This window comes from Rhinolophus sinicus, linkage group LG11 (assembly GCF_036562045.2).
Source record: "Rhinolophus sinicus isolate RSC01 linkage group LG11, ASM3656204v1, whole genome shotgun sequence".
Taxonomy (NCBI): domain Eukaryota; kingdom Metazoa; phylum Chordata; class Mammalia; order Chiroptera; family Rhinolophidae; genus Rhinolophus; species Rhinolophus sinicus.
Window position 1 is genome coordinate 39,811,568 of NC_133760.1, and position 14,536 is coordinate 39,826,103.

Sequence of the window (14,536 nt, forward strand, 5' to 3'; positions counted from 1 at the left end):
TCTGGTCTTTCTTGGTTGTGACAGGAACAGCATGAACTGGCGTAAGCAGCTGCCCATTGCACCTGGCTCACACAGGTACCTCTCCCACCTACCTGCCCAGGAACCCACAGCTTCCTTTCCCATATCTGATGCGACTCTCCCTCTCTTAGAGCATAACATTTTCATAGGGCAGCTTCAGACATTGTGATGAGGGGTACAAACTAGTGCTATATTTAGTCTCTGGGTAATCATTGCTTTGCCCCAACCACTGACAGGAGGGCAAGAGGGTGGTACCTTGGGGTGAGGGGTGACGTGGATGAGAGCCAGAGCTGAGAGGAGCGAGAGGGAGAAGCTGAAAAATTTCACATTTTGGAGTTAGTAATTTCTGCTAGCTAGGGGAAGAGGCATTCTCCCAGGTCCTAGAAGTCGTTGCCAGGGCAGGCGGGGCCACCAAAGACAACTTTCCTAGGGAGCCCATCATCCCAGCAGCTTTGTCAAACTCCCACTGTGCGCTGGCTCTTAGCTGGCGCTGCTCTCCGGGATTGGAGCCTGTGCTCATGAACCACGGTGGCAGTGGCGAGATGTCATGGTTAAGAGCACCAGTCAGACCTGGCTGGAGTCCTGCCTCTGCCACTCCAGCAACAAGGCTTTGGGCAGGTCGTTGGACCTCTCTGAGCCTCCCTTTGTTCATCGGTGAGATGGAGCCCGTAATGCTTTCTTCTGGGCTTAGGGTGAGGGTATAGAGAAATGACCTGTGTGGAGTGTGGCACTCAGTGGCCACTCGGAAGCAGAGCACTGGAAGAGCAGAGGTGGGAGGGAGCCAGCCCAGCGCTTCCATCTGAATGTCACGAGCTCTCCCCTCGCCGCCTCCGACACCCTGTTCACAAGACCTTCCCCATCCACCAGCTCATCTGAGCCTCATGCCATCTCTGAGGTGGGCAGCGCAGCCCTGAGGATGCCCTTCATGCTGATCCTAGAGATGTCCATGGGCTGCCCAAAACCAGCTAGTGATGACAGTGGCCTGGACCTGTGGGGCTTAGCCAGGCAGTGAGGGCCAGGACAGCTTGGGCTCTGAACCTCACAGGCCTCCAGCTCCAGCCACTGAAGCCTGGCTCTGGCTCCAACCCATTCTTTGCTGACCAGGAAGCGGGGAACAATGACCGGGGAACAATGGCACTGGGTCTGGCCAGGGGAGCAGGAAAGCTCTTCTCCCGCAGGCAGAGGGGGTGGCCAGCCCTCTGGCCTGCTCTCAGCTCCTTGAGGGAGTGAAGCCACTGTGTTCTGTCCTCCCATCTGTGCAGAGGCTGCTCCATAGGGAGCCTAGGCCTCTGCAGGCGCCATTATGGGAGGGTCTTCTGTCTCCAGTCCTCCATCCTGACCTCCCAGCCCCCACCTCATTCCTTCCTCCAGAGCCGACCTCAGACAGGACCAGGGGCTGCGTAGGCTTTGGAACTTTGCCCGGGGCCTCCCAGCCTGGGCCAGGCTCCCCATGATAAGCTCTGAATCCCATCCTCAAGCAGGCAGTTTCTTTGTTCCTTAAAGGTCATGCCTCCAGGAAAAACCTTGGCTGTGACTGGTCTTCAGCAAATCTACACAGATTCACGCTGGAATGCCCAGTCCTCCTCTGGGCCTTGCAAAGGTCAAAGGTATAGGCCAGGTGGGAGGGGCCTGTGGGGTCTCCCTGTCACTGTGTGTGTGTCCATCCCCACCCCGGGGCTGCATTTCTGCCTTTGTTCCTCCACAAGCTTTACTGAGGACCTGCTGTTTGCCAGGCATTGAGCTGGTGCTGCAGCCATGAAGCCAGAACTTCAGAGAAAAGAGTTTTGAAGTTTTCATGTATCAAAAGGTCAAAATGTCAAAGCTGCTGATTTTCATATAAAATATTACCTGTGAGAGTTGTCGCTGACCTTTACCACCCCACCCCATCCCCACCCTCCATTGGGACACTTACCCATCCCTGGTCCTCCCGGACTGCCAGCCCCAGGCCCTGGCTGAGGATGTGTGTGGGGACTGAGTCCCAGAGAGCAGTTTCCAGGCTCTTGGCCTCACGTGGAAAGTTGCTGGCTCGGGTAGTAGATGTTGGCCATCAGCTGTTACTGGTTAGCCATTAGCCACAGGTATAACTGCTGTGGCTAGGTCAGTTGGTTGGCAGGCAGAAAAGTGGATGGCAGATTGCGGATTGTGTGGCTACTGCTTCGTGTGTGTGCCTCGCCCGGCTGCCAGAGAGACTGGGGGGCAGGAAGACCCCTTGTTGGGGTACTGGTAGCTGTTTATTTCCTGTGCCTCCAACCCAGCCGCAAGCGAGACTATAGTGGTATGACTCCCCTACCTATGGCTCCGTGGGTGTTCCTTTTTGGCCTCACCATATCCTGCGTTCTTGTATGGGGAGCGGGACCAGAGACCCCGCATGACACCCTGCATGACAATGTGTTTTGTGTTACTTTGTAATAAACACAACTATTACTTTGTAGTATTGTTTCCTTTACTCCTGATCTGTATGTTGGTTCTGGGAGGCCCGGGCCCCAGTCCTGAGCCCCAGGTCCGCTTGGAGAGATAAAAGGAGAGTGCAGTGTTTCCCGAGAGCCAGAAGCTAGGAGTTAGTCCCTCCAGAACAGCTACGGTCCCTGTCCTTGTAGTTTGGGGAAAGAATGGGGTGAGAAAGCAGGACTTGAAAGAGGCCTGCCTGGAATAAGGAGGGTGGGGGCTGGGATTTGGGTAGGAAGAGATGGGGAAAGCATTGCAAGGGGGAAGGAAGGCTTTGAACAAGGGTTAGGAAGCAGAGAAGAGCCTGGGGTATTTGGAACAGCAAGGAGGCTGGTGGTGGGGTTTGTTGGGGTAATACATGCAGGCCCAGAGCCAGGGTCATGGATTGGGGTCAGGCCAGGAAGGCCTGGAGTTGAAGCCATGGAGGCTGAGCTGTCCCCACGGCAGTGGTCACAGGTAGGATTTCTGATGTGATCTACTTATGTTGAGCAAAGAGCGCCCTTAGGCTCAGGGGCCTGTGAGGACAGTGGCCCATCTGGGTAGGGGCGGGGACTCTTTCCATCTCTTGGCCTCTGGGTGGGATTTTCAACCTGCAGACTCTGCCACTGCCAGCAACTCCAGGAGAGCTTTCTGGTGGGATATCTCTTCCATTGAAGCCCTGGTCAAATTCCCTATCCCCAGGAAGCCCCTCTGGTTTCCTCTTCACTCTTAGCTGACATCTGTCTCATAGCAGGAAGGCAGTAGTGTGTGGTGGCCACAGGCTTGGGGGTCAGGCAGGCTGGCTTCAATTCCCAGCCTGTGTGACCTTGGGCCAACCACTTAACCTCCCTAAGCTCTTTTCATCATTTGTAAAATGGGTCTACAATTACCCTCCTCATGGGCCCTGCAAAGTGCTTAAATACATTGCCTTGCACTTAAAAAATAGGAAGTGCCTAATAAATCAGGATCGTTAAGTTCATCTGCTCTGCATTTCCTTTGTTCTTGGGCATGCGTTTTCATATTTATGACATCAGATTTCAAAGTGCAGCTGGTGGGCAAGAACCTTGTTAAGATTGCTGGTGTGGGTTACTGTTCGCAGCTCCTGGGTTTGAGGAACACGGTCTAAGTGTGCTCACGTTCTCACCTTCTGCTTTCAGGTTTGAATCAACTGGGCCTGCCTTTCTCCCCCTAGACTGGAAGTACCTCAAAGGTAGGGATGGCATCTGGTCTGTGTCCCTCCAGCACCCAACGCAGGGCCTGGTGGGGCCTCAAATGTCTGCTGAGCCAAATACCCGGATGGACTTGCCCAGTCAGTCAGTGTCAAGGAAGCAGAGCCAGGAAAACTCCCAGGCACTTGATTCCCTCTGGCATGCTTTCACATGCTCTCTGGCTGTCCCCAGTCGCAGGCCAGGACTCCAGCATCCCTGCTGTGAGCCTTGGGGAAATCCAGCTCTTCTCTGATTTGGCATGTCCAAGGGAGCTCTCAGAGCTGCAGAATGTGGCCCTGACATCCCAGGGGACTCTGCCAATGGCTTCCCAAGGTTCAAGCTAGGTGGACTGTCTGCTGGGCTTGGAGGAAAGGCCTTTTTCCTGCATGAAATAGGGGGAGGCTGAGTACCTCCTGGACAGGGCCCCAAGGAGGAAGGGGGTGTGCCCTGCTTACTACTTCCTGTCAGCTCCTCCCCATGCTCGTCTCCTGCCCTGTTGCCATCACAGCCTCATACTTAGGACAGAGAGGTGGACACCATGGTCCCTCACCTCGTTATAAAAGGTAATGGCCATCACCTCCGCCCCTAAAATAAATTAAAATCAGCCTCGAGTCTGTAAGGCAGGCTCTGTCTGCATATTAGACAACACAACTCACTTCCTTGTTTAATACCCAAGGTTGAACAAAAGACCCCCATTCTGGGAAATAATTCATTGTACAAATATTGAGCACCAACTATATGTGAACACTGTCAAGTGCTGGGACACGCTTTGAGTACTGGGTTCTGCATTTGGCCAGAGGCTCTTTTCCTGATCTGGGCCTCAGTTTTCCCATCTGTGAAATAGGGTAGTATTAGTGCTGCTCACTTTCCAAGGTGCTTATGGCATCCGAGGAGATCAGGGATCACATGATAATGCGTTCCGAACAGTGTAACACGGGGTCCAGAAGTGAGGGGCTGGTATTATCCTTTAAATTCCTTCCATCTGAGACCTGGCTTGCATGTACTAGGTGCTTGGCAAATATTATGGAAGGGGAGGAAGAGCGTGTAAGTCAGAGCTTTCTAACCTTTGAGGGCCCTGACTGTCCTGAGAATCAGATGAAAATAAGGAGCCTTTCCATGGAAATGCACACATATGTGGACACACGGTTTTGCACATGATTTCAGAAGGTTCGTGACCCTAGCACCAGAAGTCCTATTTAAACAGTTCTTGAGATTGGTGGCTATTTTGTTGATCTGGGTCTGTCCTTGAAGACTGCCTAGAGGTGGGGTGCAGGTGGGATATGTGCAAGGTCCAGGAGCTAAGTGCTGATGCTGTCGCTGTGACCCCCTAACCATGCCATAGACGTTCTTCCTTAGCCAGTTTAAGTGGGTGATTCTGGACCAGGCCCAGGAGTGCCCATGGCTGTACTCAGGACATGGCGCCTTCCTTTCTGTAGGTTGGTGGGCAGATAAGGGCTAGTCCTGAAGCCACGTGGACAGAGCAGACAACTTTTTGCTTACATGGTATGTTCATTGGTGATGCCTTGGGGAGCAGGAAACTTTTCTTCTCTGAGTGGTCTCGGGTACCTCATCTTACTTCTATTCTCTGCTGCTGCACTGGGAATAGAGGCCACAGGGCTGGCCAGCTCTCCAGAGCCTGCCTCTACCTCTCAGGGGATCCTGGGCCCAGGGCAAACACCCAAAGTACTCTGGTATGAGAGAGGTGTCTAAAAATACTTTGAACCTCCTGTTTTTCTCTTTAGGGCTCAAGTTCAGAGAACAAGTGGAGGGGGCTTGTTTTTGGGGCTGCAAGCAGGGGACAGGGACACAAGGAAAACCCAACTCTCAGGCCTGCCTCAGCATCCCACCTCCGGCTGGGCCTTGGGGCTTAGATCCTGACTCACTACGTGGGGGTCACTGGATGTCTTTCTCTAGTCCCCCGCCAGTCCTCCAGGAGTTGGTAGTGGGCAGGTAAGGGTAAGACATCGTCATCTTGAGGTCTTGACTTTCTCAAAGCCTCTGCAACACACACACGGGCCCAGTGCCTCCCTGGGGGGGAATTTTGTTTATTTCCAGTCAGGCTGAACTCTTAAGGAGATGGGTGGGGCCATCGTCCACACTCTGTCCTGATGTGGAACCTGAGGTGGCATGGGCTGGCAGCCTCCTTTTCACAGATTAATGCCAGGGGGTCAGGTAGTTGACGCGACTGTGGAGAGAAACAGGGATGAGATGAGGGCCTCCAGGGTGTCCTGGGGGAAACTCAGGTTGTCATTCACTAGGCTACGCTTTAAAACCCACCTCCTGCCCTCAAGGCTCTGAAAACACAGCTTCCACAGAGTCTCTCTGTGGCTCAAGAGCCTTCGATGGCTTCTGATTTCCTCTTATATATTTTCAGCTATTCTGCTTGAGTTTCAAGCCCCACTTCCAGTTTACATCATCTTCGTCTCCCTCTGATCTCCAACCATGTGCTGCTTTACTCATTTTTCAATCCCTTAGTGAACCTACTTTGGCAGGCATCATGTAGTAGTAAAAACACAGGAAGCATAGCCCTGTGTGTGCACAGGGTGAGTGAGAGAAGGCAAGCTTCCCGTCAATTATGACCATGCAATAGTCTGTGGGCTACCAGATAGGGATGCACAGGTGATGACCAACTAGAGGGGGTCTGAGCTGCAGGGGAGAGGCAGAGGGTCAGGGAAGCCTTCAAGGAGGATGGCACTGGGCTTTAAAGACAGGCGCAGTTTTTCAGGTAGAGAAGGATCATCTAGGTGCTGAAACAACTCAAGCAAAGGTGTGCAGTGTTCGGTGGTGCTGGTGGTTTGGGTCGCACCCAGGAGAATGCTGAAGTATAGGGAATGGGGCTGGAGAGATGGGAGACAGCCAAATTATGAAGGTATTTGAATATCTCGCACATTCCAGCTGGGAACACTAGCCCCAGCTCTTACCACCTCTCTGCATCCTGGAAGGCAGAGTCTTGGCTCCCTCCATCCTGTCTGTCTCTCATTTGGCCCTTGCTCTCCTCCCCACATTGGCCTAGTCTGGGCCAAACGGGTGGGACAAACTCTCTGTTCCCCCTACCTCACAGCTCCCCCTACCTCCTAGTGGGCTGCACTTTTGCCTGGAGCGGCTGTCTCCGAAGGAAAGCAGCTGTCGCCCTTTGAAATCACCCAGGGGAGAAATCAATGCACTGGAGCCTCCCTCCAAAGGCCGCGCGAGCGGAGTGGGGTCTGAGAATCTCGGGAGCGGGAGACCATCGGTCCAGGCGGGACCAGGTCGTGACCAGGTGTGGGAAGGGGGTGGAGTCAGTCCCCTACCTGTAGTGCGAGCCGAAGCGTCGGAAAGCGTTCCTGCCAAAGAGGGAGGCGGGTGAACCCGAGGTGGAGGCGCGACCCTCTCAGGGAACCTTAGGCCCATCTGGGGAAGACACCACGCCGCCAAGGACTACACTGCACCTTCGCCTCACCTAAACGCCTCCACCCCGAAAGGGTGAAGTTGCCAGAGATTGGATGACAGGGTGCTCCATTTGGTAGGAGTTAAACATTTATTCATTTTGAAATTGGGATTTTTTTCCTCCCCCTTGCCCCATCCGAAATTGAGATTTTCTTGTGGTGTATTGGAGCCAACCAATTCTCCCAGGTCTTATATTTTCAAGGGCCACTGGGTGTGTGCTGGGAAAAGCGGCCGAGACCCCCCTCCTTCAAGTATGGGGACCCGGGGCCTGTGGCGTCACTTACAGGGAATCGAAAGGCAGAGGCTTCTGTCCATACCGGTCCAGGCTGGGGTTCTGGTTAAGACAGTACTGGGGCGGGCCAGAGAGATGGGGGCTCGTGAGTGGGGGTTTACGGACCCCCGCCCCACGCCCTACACAGCGCTCTCAGCCGGAAATCTTGGCCCTGGAGACTGGGAGACCCTGCTCTCCGTCTCCTTTCCCTGCTTCCCACGTTTAACCACACCACACGTTAGCCGTCCACTCCACCCCGCTGGGCCCCCAGGGACGGGTCACCACGCAGCTCTCCCTACCCGCCAGTTCTGGGTCACCTCGGGCTTCAAGTGTCGCACCGCGTAGCCGCTAAAACTCGCAACTGTAGAGAGAGCGCCCATCTCCAGCCCCCTGCTCGCTCGAAACAAGTCCCTCCCCCGCTCTTACCTGAGCCCCTCCCCTAGATCAAGCCCCGCCCCACACCTGCTCTAAGAATCTGTCCGGCCTCAACTGCCCGGCCAGAACAAGCCCCGCCTCTAGACCCTGCTCCGCGAGTGACAGAACCAACCCCGCGCTCAGTTTCCTCCCCAGTGGTTTCTGGCGGGGACCTGGTCCCAGCCGGATCCCCAAGACGAGCTCCGCCTCCATGTCCCTCAATACATCTCAGCCCCACCCGCTCAAAGTGCCCCCACTGATCCCCAGTTTCCCCGTCTTGTCCTTGCCGGAGTTCACCTCGGATGGCCCCGTCCGTCCGCAGCCAGCGCTCCGGGTCCCAGCTCCAGGGTCCCGGAAGCTTGGCTGCCTTTCCCGCCCCAGGGTATCCTCCATGCCGGATAGACTGACCTCTCTTGCTCGGGCAGGGCAGCTTGAACTCGCCGGCCGAGGACACGAAATGGGACCAGTCCTCGATGGCGCGCGTGAAGCAGGGCCAGTCGACCCGGCTGATGCCTGGCGCGATAGACGCCAGCTTTCCCTTGCGGCACCTGTCGCGGAGCCTCTGGCCGGTCGAGGTGATATCCTGCTAGGGCGATGGGAGTCAGGGTCGCAGGGGTAGGCACAGAGGCCTTGGAGGGCCGACCCAGACCCCTCGGGAAGACGGAGCTGACCTAGGGGCGCCTGAAGCCCGTGATGGAGATGGGAAGGGGGCGTGGTCCCAAGGCGGCCGCTGAGGAAGTGTGGGGAGTGGAGCCCAGGACTGAGGTGCTAAGTGCTGGTGCAGGAGGGGTCTTCGCCCCCTCCCCTGAGCAAACCCAGGGCCAGGGACAAAGGACACTCACTAAGCACTGCAGGGGTTTGTTGGGAATGCCGAGGAGTGTGAAGTAGGCATTGTCAAAGTCATCTGAAGAAGGAAGAGAAAAGGAAAAGAGGTGTCTTCTCCATCAGGAGTCACACAGGAGAGGTTTGGCCCATACCTCTTTAAAATTTTCTTGGAAATATTTGACAATTTCAAAACAAAAATCTAAAATAAAGTAGATTTTTACTGAACACAATTTACAACAGAATAAATTCCAAATAGATCAAACATTTCATTATATAAAAAAAAAGGAAACCATAAAAGTACTAGAAGAAAACATGGGTAAATTCCTTTATAACCTTGGGGTGGGGAAGGCCTTACCAACTCTTATTCAAAATCCAGTAACGGATGTTAAAGAAGAGAGTCATAGCTTTGGCTCCATAAAAAAAAACTTCTGCATGACAAAAGCAACATGAGAAGTTAAAAGACAAATAGGAAAAATCTTTCCACTTATTTTACAGATGAAGTGTAATTTCCCTATTATTGAAAGAACTCCTAGAAATCAAGACCAAAAAGAAAGAAAGAAAGAAAGAAAAACAATGGGTAAACAGCATGCATAGATAGTTCACACACAAGAAATCCAAATGGCCCTTAAACATATGAAAAGGTGCTCATCCTCGTTCATAATAAGATGAATGCATATTCAAAGTACATTAAGATATCAATTTTTGCTTATCAGATTGAAAACAATCCAAAAATTAGTGCGGTTACTGGACACAGGGCATTGCCATATGTTGCCAGAGCAGGTATAAATTGATTCGAGCCTATGGAAAGCAATTGGCAATATCCATCAGAATTACAAATACACATACCTTTTGACCCCACAGTCCTGCTTCTGGGAATTTAGCTCACTTGACAGCTGCCCAACTGGGAAACGATATGGGGAGGTTTACCCATTCCAGCATTGTTTGTAATAGTGAATGACTGGAATCAACTCAAGTGTCTGCCATGTAAGGATTGGTTAAATAAACTGATACACCCTCACTATGCAGCTATCAAAAATAGAGGAAGTTCTCGATGCATAACTATCTGAAGTGCAGAAGTATATAAGCCGTACGCTACGTTTTGCTTTAAAGCCTAAAGCTGAAACTATTGGAGGTAGAAAAGAATACACACTCAGGTCACCACCTTAACCACGTCATCAAACTTAGCATCACACGTAGTGGGACAATGACATTCTGTGCCTCCTGCTGAAGCATTATGGCCAATAGGGCACCCCTCACCTCTGAAAGATTCTGGCCGCTGATGTTTTACCTGGCTAATCAAGTCCCTACACCTAGCTTCTCGTTTACAGAAAATAGATTATCAAGGTAAACAACACCATAAGGAAACACAAGTTTACAATGTGGGACTGTCTACAACATATTTTTTTGAACTCTAAAAAGTCAATATTATGGGGGGAAAATGGAAAGTGGGGAAACTGTTTTTGGCTGAGACTAAAAGGACATAACAACAAATTGCAATGCACAATCCTAGATTGAATCCTGGTTCCCCCCAAAATTTTAAGCTATAAAAGATATCTTGGGGGTAATTGGAGACATTTTAATATGGACTGAATATTAGATGTTAGGAAATTATTGTTAACTATCCCAGATGTGATAAATGGTGTGATGTCATAGAGGAGATTCTTATCATTGGGAGTTGCTTGCTCAAGTGTGTGTGTGTGTGTGTGCGTGAAAGAGAGAGAGAGAGAGAGAGAGAGAGGAAACAAATATGGCAAAACATTAATGGAAACAGGTGGAAGGTAATGGGTGTTCATAGTATTATTCTTTCAACTTTTCCTATGTTTGAATATGTTCATAATAAAAAGTTGGTGAGCAAAATAATACACGTTTGTATTTGCAATAGTAAACAATGAGAGGATACATTAGAAACTAAAAGTGGTTACCCGTAAGTGGGCGTGGGGGAGAGGGAGGAGTAAGACTTGTTAAGCGTACATTGTTACAGCACTTCCAGTTTTAACCATGTGACTCTATTACTTTTATTAAAGCATATACTTGCAATAAAATATATATCTAAACCAAGGGCAAGCTTTCCCTAAAAACCTAGATTCCAAGAGAAGCCAGGAAATTGGAAGAGCTGATAGCTGTGTGGACCCTTCCCACGCAGCACTGGGGTAGGGTGGGGGAGCCCAGTAGCTGCCTCCCTGTGGAGGGGCAGGTGTGGGAGCTCCACTTCATCTTTTGCCCCTCCCTCCCCTCTGCTTCCATTTCCCATATTTGTGTTTCCCATCTTGGCCCTGCAGGGTTCCGTGTGGGACCTCTGGCAATCTCCATGTAGTCTGTGACACGCTCACTGGCCTGTCACTGAGCCAAAACCTCTGTGTCATCCCCACTCTTGTCTCCCTACCCACACTGGTACCAAATCCTGTTACTTTGTCTCCTAAATACCTTCCGAAACCCTTGCCAGTGGCCAGGACACTATCACTCCTTCTAAAGACGGTGGCCCCTCCCAGTGTGCTAACCACGCCCTCCCCACATTATCCACCTCCAGTCCCTCTGGGCCAGCTTCCACCCCCCCACCCCCACCCCCACCCCCCCACCTTCCCCCACCCCCCACCCCCGTGCTTAGATCTCTTTCCTGCTTCAAGTCTTCAGAGGTTCCTATTTCCCTCCTGAGAAAGTCCAGGCCCCTGAACTTAGTTTAGCATCAGGGCCCTTCCTGAGCTGTGCCCTGTCGTCCTTTCCATCATGGGAGGCGTGAGGAGAGTCTGTCTCTTCCTTCGCCAGATGCAGAGGGGGTGGGCAGAAGTTGTTACCATTGCAAATAGTATTGCTCCTGCTGCTGTGACTACTTCTGCACAGTTCTCTCTTCATTCACAATAATAATAACAACATCAACAAAAATGTGCCCAGTTCGTGCCAGGCACGACTTTAAGTGCTTTTCCTGCTTTGCCTCCTGTTAATCTCACACTTGTCTGCGAAGCAGGCCCTGTTATCATCCCCACTTGACTGATAAGGAAACAGGCTCAGCCCTTGGGCAAGGTTCCCTGGGTAGAAAGTAGCAGAGCTGGGACTAGGCCCTTTGAATGCTTTCACCTGCCACTCACGGCTTTTCCCTCCCAGATCTCTCTCCTCAAAACCAGCTCCCCCCTCCCCAAAGGTAGGGGCCTGGCAGCAGCGGGTGAGGTGGCAGGACCTTTGCAGCAGTAGGTTGTGGACCGGCAGTGCTCCTCTGACAAGCAGGCCCTGGCAGAATCCATGTCCATGCGACGCAGGCTGGGCAGGGCCGGGTGGTAGAGCTGCTGCTTCACGCTGGCCAACTGGTTGCGTGGCTGTTCCATCGGGAGCAACATGGCTGGGCACGCGTACACTGCGGTGGAGCCGTCGTCCCAGGGCACCAGGTCAATGATGCGGGCCATGGCTGGGGAGCAGAGAGTAAGAAGGGGCTCACCTGGGCTCAGGTCAGCCAGACATGGGAACACAACCTCGGCCAGTGCCTACTTGTCCACTGATCCAACGTTTACTGACCACCTACTGTGTGCCAGATCCTATTTTTCAGGAGCTCCCCATATGATGGCAGGGGCATTCAGACAACGTGACACACACACACAGGATGTGCTAAGGGCTCTGACACACATCAGTACAGGGCGTGTGTGTCTGGGGAGGCTGGGGTGGGGGCATTCAGGGAATGGTCTAAAAGAAGCGGCATTTGAGTCTGTTCTTAAATAATGAGCAGGAAGCAGCAACAGCAAGTGGGTTCATATTTAGCTCAGAATGCCTCTGGGTAACTAGTTATGAACTTTTGGCTTTAGCTAAGGTATCTGGCATTTACTCAAAATTCTACAGGGAGACAGAAAAGGAGGGGAGAGACAGATAGATATGAACTAGGAAAACATTGCCTCCCTTTAAAAAACAGGTATTCTCAGGAGCCATTCAGCCATTTAAACTTCAGTGAGAATTTGTTGACCCCGTTAGAGGTGAGCGATAGAGGTGGTTGGCAGGTAGGACCATGGAGGAGTAGGGAGAGGGGATGAGAGCAGCGTGGTGGGGGGGGGCCCTGCAGGGGGGAGACAGAGAGTGGAGCAGTAAGAGGAGGGAGGATTCCCTTCTCCTCACCCAACAGAGACAGCGGCTACCTCCTCTGCAGGGCACAAGCCCCAGGTGCACAGGCTTATAAGGATTTTCTGCTCTTCCGACTGCTCAGTGAGGAGAAGAGGCCAGGAGATGGGCCAGGCCCCAGTGCCTTATGAGAAAGTAGGTGGATAAAGGAACATTCCTCATAGACAGTGCCCATTGTAGCCTGATTGTGAGGGCACCCCCTCCTTGGCAACCCTGGCAACCACATGCTCTGTGGAGAAGTACCTGCTGCCAGGGGTCCTGGGCACTGCCCCCTCACCCCCACTTCAGACTTCCCGAAGGTCGCTGTCTCCTGGGCGTCAGCCCAAGCCGGGCGTTTTGGGAAGTGTCGGACAGGGAGATGGGACTCCCTGGGGGTGGCCATGTCAGGGCTGGCCAGGGCAAGCTGTGGGACCCTGGACTGGTTACTGTCTCTTCCTGGGCCTCAAGGCTCCCGTCTGTGTTAGGCAAGGGCCTTACGTCCTGCCGTGAGGGGTGTCTGTGAGCTGGTTCCTGCAAACCTCGGGAAAGAGGGCACTGCCCTGCCTGCCAGCCCTTGGGGATATAGGGGTGGAGATTAGCCATGGCCAGTATCTAGGGCCAGCTTAAGGGGATCAGGGAGAATGATGGCCTCAGCAGGTCAGGGATTAGCAGGTGATACATCATCTCCAGCCCCCTGCAGGTCTGCAGCCTCTGTCCTTCTGTCCCAGAAAAGCAAGGTCACAAAGTACCTAAGCCCAGCACCCCAAAGACTTGGGGAATACCCACCACCCTGGAGACAGACCCCCAGCCCTACCCCAGGAGAGGAAACCCTGGGAGAGCCTCACTTGTTTGCATTTATTGCATACACCTGCCCAGAAACTGAGCCTGTGAGATCCTGTAGGACTTGGCTCCGCAGCTGCTCCCCCCACAATGCTCCATGCAGCCCCAGAGCCGCGTCCCCAAGTCCCGGCCCCAACGTTCCCTGAGTTGATTCTATTCACCGCCCCAAATTTATTTTTTAACTCTTTTAAAGTTATAAAAAATAACAAAATCCAGAAAACGCATAAATAAATAGTGGAACCAATAATCTCTAAAATGACACCCTGAGTAACTGCCACTTAAGAGTCAAGACATGGGGTACTACTTTGCAAAACAGTTTAGCAGCTTCTGAAAAAGTGAAACACACGTTCACTATATGACCCAGCAATTCTACCTCCAGGGATCTTCCCAAGAGAAATGAAAATATACGTTCACACAAATATCCTTAGCAGCATTCTTCATAGTAGACAAAAAGCGGAAAGAACGCAAATGTCCATTGACTTGTGAACAGATAAACAGACTGTGGGATAGCAATACCACGGAATGCTCTTGGGAATTCAAAAGAAACGAAGAACAGATACAGGCTACAATGTGGATGATCCTTAAAAACAGCAAGCTAAGTGCAAGAAATCAGACACAAAACCCTGCACCCATTGTATGATCCATTTGTATAAGCTGTCTACAAACGGCAAACCCTTAGAGGCAGAAAGCCAGTGGTTGCTTGGGACTGGGGTGGAAATGGGCAGGATTGTCATTGAGCATAAGGGATCTTGGGGGTGATGGAGTGTTGGAAATGTCCTAAAACTAGATGGTGCTATTTAATAGTCACCTAGCTCAGGCAATTTACTAAATCACTGGGTGGTACACTTAAAACTTTAGGGTGAATTTTATGGCATATAAATCAAACCTTAATCAAGTTGTTAAAAAATATGCCAGCCAAAGAAAGCAAATAGTGCCCCGCCAGCCCCTAAAAGCTTCCACAAACCCCTTCCCAGTCGCACCCCCAGTCCCCTGCCAGAGGTAACCGCGCTCTTGCCACATAGTGTAACCACAACTT

The 14,536-nt window shown here is 52.0% G+C and overlaps 2 protein-coding genes across 2 annotated transcripts in view; one reads left to right on the forward strand and one right to left on the reverse strand.

Annotated features, from left to right (window-relative positions):
• The first annotated feature begins 3,602 nt into the window (after window positions 1-3,602).
• The window catches only part of CNGB1 (cyclic nucleotide gated channel subunit beta 1), a 73,784-nt gene continuing 62,850 nt past the window's right edge, over window positions 3,603-14,536 (forward strand). The window contains exon 1 of the mRNA XM_074314810.1: window positions 3,603-3,652. The gene's annotated coding sequence lies outside the window, so the exon portion shown is untranslated. The remainder of the gene's footprint in view (window positions 3,653-14,536) is intronic.
• On the reverse strand, window positions 5,667-12,856 carry SPMIP8 (sperm microtubule inner protein 8). Its single transcript, XM_074315906.1, is given in 10 exon segments — window positions 5,667-5,835; window positions 6,941-6,973; window positions 7,361-7,425; window positions 7,647-7,695; window positions 7,774-7,786; window positions 8,170-8,344; window positions 8,604-8,665; window positions 11,759-12,008; window positions 12,715-12,753; window positions 12,755-12,856. Coding segments are annotated over 10 exon segments (819 nt in total). The 3' UTR covers window positions 5,667-5,804.